At 47.4% G+C, this 6,263-nt stretch overlaps 1 protein-coding gene across 1 annotated transcript; it reads right to left on the reverse strand.

Annotated features, from left to right (window-relative positions):
- Window positions 1-242: 242 nt before the first annotated feature.
- Window positions 243-5,095, reverse strand: ELAC1 (elaC ribonuclease Z 1). Its single transcript, XM_074570783.1, has 5 exons — window positions 4,878-5,095; window positions 4,525-4,747; window positions 3,662-3,840; window positions 1,807-2,274; window positions 243-1,191 (listed from the first exon to the last, which is right to left on the reverse strand). Exons 3-5 carry the CDS (start codon window positions 3,816-3,818, stop codon window positions 728-730), a joined length of 1,089 nt encoding a protein of 362 aa, XP_074426884.1. The 5' UTR covers window positions 3,819-3,840; window positions 4,525-4,747; window positions 4,878-5,095; the 3' UTR covers window positions 243-727.
- Between the last annotated feature and the right edge of the window lie 1,168 nt (window positions 5,096-6,263).

Below are 6,263 nucleotides of genomic sequence, written 5' to 3' on the forward strand. Positions count from 1 at the left end.
GAACACTTCAGGAAAGACTGCTCGTCACCTGCCTGAAGACTTCCAGAGTATACTTCCCAAACTTTACTGATGCGGGGAATAGGTCAGGCTTCGGAGCTTTAAATGAATCAAATTGTTCAGAGCGATTCACTTCTGACAGGAAGCTTCAACTATTGTTTATTTATGAGAAAACTTCATATGCAAAGGGAGAATTATAAGAGCTCCTCCACCTGAGCAGAGCCAACACCCCCAGCTACAAACACTCACTTTAATAAATACTTTATTCGTTTCAGTGGAATGGTCCCCTTACACAGCAATGGGATAACAGTTACAAAATACTGGTTTTTAAAGGCTTGTAACAGGCAAGAGATCTTAAATTCTGGTGCAGAACGCAAACCTTTCCGAGGGCTCTATTAAGACCAATGATCCAGTGCTCTGCTCCAGGAATCTGTGGTCCAAGGGAAAACCCCGGGCTGTGAAGGCTTGCGTCAGCCTACGCATTCGGTTTCTGGGGAGTTTAGGTGTCTGAAACCATCACTTACGAATTTATTCCAAGTTCCAGGTGTTCGATTATCCTTTTTTCTTGCTTCACAAAGCTGTACCTGGCACTCTCTCCAGTTTGCAATGGTTCTCTGCATCCACAGAAGAGAATGAATTTGGATACCGGAAACGCTACCATTATTTTTAAGCACCAGCCAACGCCCCCGTCCTTTACGTCTCCATACAGAGCTTGCTAACACTACAATTTTTACTTTTTCATTGGAATTTCTATTGTCATAAAATCCTCAGCTAGTGTTACTTCTTGACCACCTAACGCCGCCTCCGCCTGTCTCTTCAGCTCGGTGACGTCCGCGTCTCCCTCCCCTCGCTGCGCAGCTGGTTTATACCGCTGACTGAAGTGGGTCAAAACCAGTTTCTTAACTTTACACAGTTTTGCAAAATCCGATGCCATTTTTGGAGTGCTGTGACCATGCTCTCTGGCCTTTTCCTCTTGGGTATCATCCAAGGTGGCTTCATGTATCAGTACATCTGCTTCACGGCAAAGCTTCACGGCCGCATCTCCAACCACCCCTGAACAATCCCCCAAAATGCAAATTTTTCTTCCAGGAATAGGGTCTTCTAAGACGTCTGACGGAGAAATTGTTACTCCATTTTCTAGAACGATTGCCATTCCATTCTTCAGCTTCCCATATAAAGGACCGGGTTGAACTCCTGGTACATAAAGGCAAAAGAGTCCGTAAGCATTACCATGAGCGTCAGGTTTAAAAAAAAAAGCACTTAAGACGAGATACACTATACATACAACCGTCTCACTGAAAAAATACAACCTCAATACAAACAGCAATTGATATTTCACATACTTCATAGAAATAAAGAGCTTGTAACGTTAGCAGGAAGTCTGTTTGAAGAAAAGCGATATTCTTCAGATTAAAGTCAATAAAATCATGCAAATACACCGGCCATATGTTTCCCCGAATGCCACGTTGCGCTTTTTAAACTTTAACATCTGAACTTGTTTGCTCTTCCCAGTATGAGAACGGCCTGCAATATTAATTGGCGTTAGTGTTACACACCAATTCGGACTGCTGCACTGGCATGAAGTATTAAAATGTCTTCAATAGAAAGTGGAAAATTGAATTAAAATGGATTACGGAGAGATACAGCAGCTCCAATTTGCTAGAACCCCTAGGTCACGAAAAGATTTCAATTGCCTGTGAACCCCATTTTGTTACGTTTGCTGAAAATCGGAGTCACTGCTCGGCTCGAACACACGCATTTAGGCTTTAAAAAAATTAAAAAGAGGAAAACATAAGTCAAAGTAGTTACCGAGGTCTTTCAGCTTCTGTACGTTGAGTTTACCGGTCCGGGGCTTTTCTTCCACCACGAAGCCAAAGGAAGGAATGCGGTGAAATAGGCGAAACGCTTTCAGAACCAGCTGCTCATCCTCAACCAGCAAGTAAGAGTTTTCCAGGGGATCCAGGTGGAGGATTCTCCCTTGTGCTCCCTGGGGAAACACCTCACCTCTGTCCAAGTAAGAAAACTCCTTAAATTCTTCTGCGGGGCACTGGTCCCGCGTAGGTACCAGTTCATGAACGGTGTAGGGAAAGAGAAGTTGCGAGTGGGAGAGCTCCATGCTCCTCCAGATGAAGTTTCGCAGTCCTACTGGTCCATAAATATCAACAGGCGGTTTGTTTGGGTCGGGGCTGCTTTGGAGGCTAATTGTACACAGCAGGCCAGGAAGTCCAAAAAAGTGGTCACCGTGAAGATGAGTTATGAAAATCTTGGTAATTCTGCCTAGCGATTAGAACAGGAAAAGAAAAACAAACCAGGAAAAGACAAGAAAATAAATCAACACCGTAACAACTCAGAAATAATCGCTTTTTGGCAAGAAGTAGGAAATAAGGAAGGAAGGAGGGAAATTAAAATAAAACTAGCGTTTAAGCAATAAATCCCAAGCCATAACGTAATTGTTTTCCCACGGTAGCAATAAGTGTCCACACAAGGTTTATTTTGGCTTGATTTGTCAAGAAAAGAATGCTCAGACAAAAGTTTTAGATGCTTCTAAGCAAAACGTGCTACAAGCACGGAACAGAACTGACTGGTGACATCTGTCATACTAAAAGGCAAAGAAGGGCCGGAAAGTGGTTGTGCTTTCATAAATTACGTGGAACCTGTAGACTAATGAGAAACATAAAAGTGGAATTTGTGTCGTTTCTAGTTTTGAGTCTAGCACATGACGTGATCACAATTAAAAAAAAAAAAGCATCCAGTTTTGATTTTGAAGTTTTTTAAAAAGCAAGAACCCCGTGGTTCCTGACTGGTTTGTTTTGAACAGATGAAATATTGCACTTAAAGATTTGGGCTTTGTTTCACATCTGAGTTTGTCTCACTTCAGCTCCCCGGCACCGGGCCCTGCCCTTGCTAGATTAAAAAAGCCCAGAATTTTCTCTCCTTACAAACACGTGTACTTTGATCAGGCTGCCTCAAGTCTCCTCTGCGAGCTGAGTTCCTGCTTCCTCGTGCTAAGGCATTTTCTCCAGCATCTGTTCGGAGCGGGCGATAGGAAGGGCAGAATCCCTTTGTTTTGATTGAAGAACAATTTAGTAAAAACTAGTCTAGTCACTTGGTCTGACGGCTTCAGATTTTGGAGGGGCAGGAGGATGGTTTTCTGTTTATAACTGATAATTCCATCGTTAAAACTTGGAAGTCCAAAGTCTGCTCTTGCCACTGTAGACTGTAAAAGCACAGCGACCGATGGTAACTCTGGTTTCTACTTTATTTGCCAAAACGTAAAAGTCACCACGAATACATGCAACTTTACTTGAAAACAAAAGCATAATATTTATTGACAGAAGACTGGCAGGAGGTGTTGTCTAGAGCTGCCTTCAGACGAATACAAACTCTGCCAGTTTAAAGCTGCTCTGTGGTCCACGTTTGAAATTACAAAGCCCAAGAAATTAATTCAGGAGAGTTTGGTTCCCGAACACAATTCTTTACCAAAGGGCAATCGAGGATTACTGCATGGCAGGTTCAGCAACTGCCACCCATACACGGCACCTTCAGATGCTCAGGCATGTTTAGCATGTATTCAAATACCGTCAGCACGAGGACAAAGTATTTTGTTTAGATCTCATGAAACTTTTCCCCTCCCCTCATCACAATACCTCCCAACAGCACAAACCTGCTCTGAGATGGCTCTTCATGAATTGTGTTTGAGTTCCCTCTCCACAGTCGAAGAGCCAGCACTCTCCTTCCTGGCGAAGCACTAACGCCGACGCTCCTCTTGTTGGCGAGGGATAGGCTGAGCCTGTGCCGAGGAAAGTTATGTCCATCGACATTTTGAATACGTCGGTATGCCACCTGAAAAAAAGAGATTTGGAGCTGCTGAACATACGTATTTATGCTGGGAAAGAAACGTTTTCGCTTTCCCTCACGGCATACTATGTACTTTGTGAGGATCAAATTCCCCTTGCCTTAAAAAATAAAAATAAAACCTCCCCGAAGTAGGACGTGACTTTCAGACAACATAATATTTGCAAGCAGCACATTTCTTTTTTATGTCAACGGAAGGTTGCAAACACACAGCCCAAACAGAAGACCTTTGTTCGTCACCTAAAAAAATTGCCCTATCCAGCTGGAAATGCTCTAATCTTTAAACCCACTATTAGTTCTTTCTTCTTCACTTTATTTAAACTTTGAATTTTCCTGCACGTGCTTTCCTCTAACAGCCTTTTCAGAATGACTAACACCGGACAGCCCCTGCTGACGCTCAAACGCCGTTACTGGACGTCAGGGTGGGCAGCCCAGCGCCGCAGAGCGGGAAGATTCGCTCCCCTCAAAACAACTTCAGGGACCGCGAGAGGCTGGAGCGACGGGACGTGCTTCGCCTTTGCAACGGCACCCTTGAAAGCCATCCGTGTTTTACCTCTCGTCAGTGTTAAGTGAAAAATTAACCACTACCAGACGTTTACATGGCCTGAAGGCTGCGTGACAGATCACGGGACACTCCTGCAGCAGGAGGATCTATGGGATGAGCTGCCATACCCTCGTTGTTCACGTATCCGGATGCGGAGCCCGGCTGGCCGGCAGGAGCAGGACGACCTTGGGAAAGCTGCGTTAGGAGCAAAACGTCCAACCACACCACTCCGACGCCGTCTCGGGCTGTGCCTTCTCCAGCCTCAGTCTTCCCACACCTTGTTCCTACCTCCTTTTCAGACGTTATTTCCACCTCATTTCAGCCTCCGGGTGCCTCAACAGCTTCAGATACCTTTCAAGCAAAAGAATTACCGATTTTTCACGTTTAGTTGCTTTCAGAGGAGGTGCCACAGCTCTCCGAAGGAGAGCAGCCCTCCTCCCTGGTGCCCTCCCGAGCACACCAAGGTGCAACACGTAATTACCTGATAAATGCCATCATCGCACCCCCTAAAAAAGCAGAAATAAACATTTGGCTTCCTTTTCCTCAGCGTAAAAGCAGATTAGCACCTTCCCGGATGACTGGTCTCGCAGTAACTCCCCGGGTTTGCGTCCCGGGGCCGGGACGCGGGGCCAGGCCAGGCCTCGCCCCTCCCGCGGCACCTCACGGGCCGCGCCGGGCCTTGCCCCGCCGCCTCCGCCCGCCGCTCCCCGGGAGGGCTTGCGGGGAAGGGCCCGCGGCGGGGCCGGGGGGAGCCGAGGCCGCTGGGCCGCGGGGAAGGGAGGCGGCTCCGGGGTTTGGTCAGAAAATAAGGCCCAGGCCCGGCCCGGGTTCCCTCCCCCGGGCGGCGGCAGGCGGAGCCCGGCCCGGTCCCCGCCGCCTCAGCGCCCTCACGGGCCGGGAAGAGCCGCGGCGACGGCGGGGCCGGGGCCTGCGGAGGGCCCGGGGCCAGGCCGGCCTGAGGGGACCCCGCTATAACTAACGTCGGTGCTTGCGGCAACTCGGTAGAGCTCAAGCCTTATTTTGGTAATTCTTTTTTTTTCCGCCGGAATAAAGAAAATCAAACGTGGTTTAGGCAAAGGGAATGCATTTTACTAAGAAAATAGAAGACCAGAACACGCATTTCCATAGAGTTACAACATTATAAAGGAGGGAAAATAAAACCCCAACCAGTTCACATTTAAATGCAATTTTAGTTTCAGCTGAGCAACGACCCTCCCAGGTACAAACCCGGACAGATTGAGCCAGAGCTGTTCTCAGCAGTGCTCCAGCAAACTTAACGTTTATTTGTTTAAGGTAGATATGGTTAAGATAGAAATAAATGTACGTTATTTTGACACTTTATTCCTTGACAAAATGCTTCTGTAGTCCTAAAAGTGTTTTTATTTCCATTTCCATTAGAAAGGAACTACAGGATGGGTAAGTCAAAGCCGAAGCCGCTGGCAGAGCCCCGTCCCGCCCAGGGGAGCGCAGACGCCGATGGGGGAGAGCTTTTGACACCACCTGCAGCCACGGTCCAATCCTGCCACCAGGTACCGGATTCCCCGGGCACCGTCTGGCTGCTGGCACGTCTCCCAGCGGAGCAGAGGAACGCTGAATTTCAGCCAGAACATCTGCAGGCATTCCGATGCCATGGTGATGGGTATTTCGGGAGTAGGTAGGTAGGTCAAGGTAGATGCGCACAGAATTAGATGTCCCTTCACCGGCGGCAACGGAGTTACATTGCTCAAGTTCAGCTGTCAAGCGGGTACAATTAGAGCTTCGCTCTAGATTTTCTCCTTGCTCCAGTATTCAATGTAACACCGGTCCCTGACTGTTGCATACGGCTGTTATGAAACGGGACAGCAGTACACATCATCTCAAAGAGTCC

This window comes from Larus michahellis, chromosome Z (genome assembly GCF_964199755.1).
Source record: "Larus michahellis chromosome Z, bLarMic1.1, whole genome shotgun sequence".
NCBI classification, from domain to species: domain Eukaryota; kingdom Metazoa; phylum Chordata; class Aves; order Charadriiformes; family Laridae; genus Larus; species Larus michahellis.

What these genes read in the sequence shown, in the direction of transcription:
- ELAC1 (XM_074570783.1), bottom strand. Translation starts at nt 3,818, where the DNA reads ATGTCGATGGACATAACTTTCCTCGGCACAGGCTCAGCCTATCCCTCG. An exon ending in GAAGAGCCATCTCAGAGCAG is followed by an intron (nt 2,275 to 3,661) that starts GTTTGTGCTGTT and finishes TCTAATCGCTAG; the next exon opens with GCAGAATTACCAAGATTTTC. An exon ending in ACAGAAGCTGAAAGACCTCG is followed by an intron (nt 1,192 to 1,806) that starts GTAACTACTTTG and finishes TTTATGTACCAG; the next exon opens with GAGTTCAACCCGGTCCTTTA.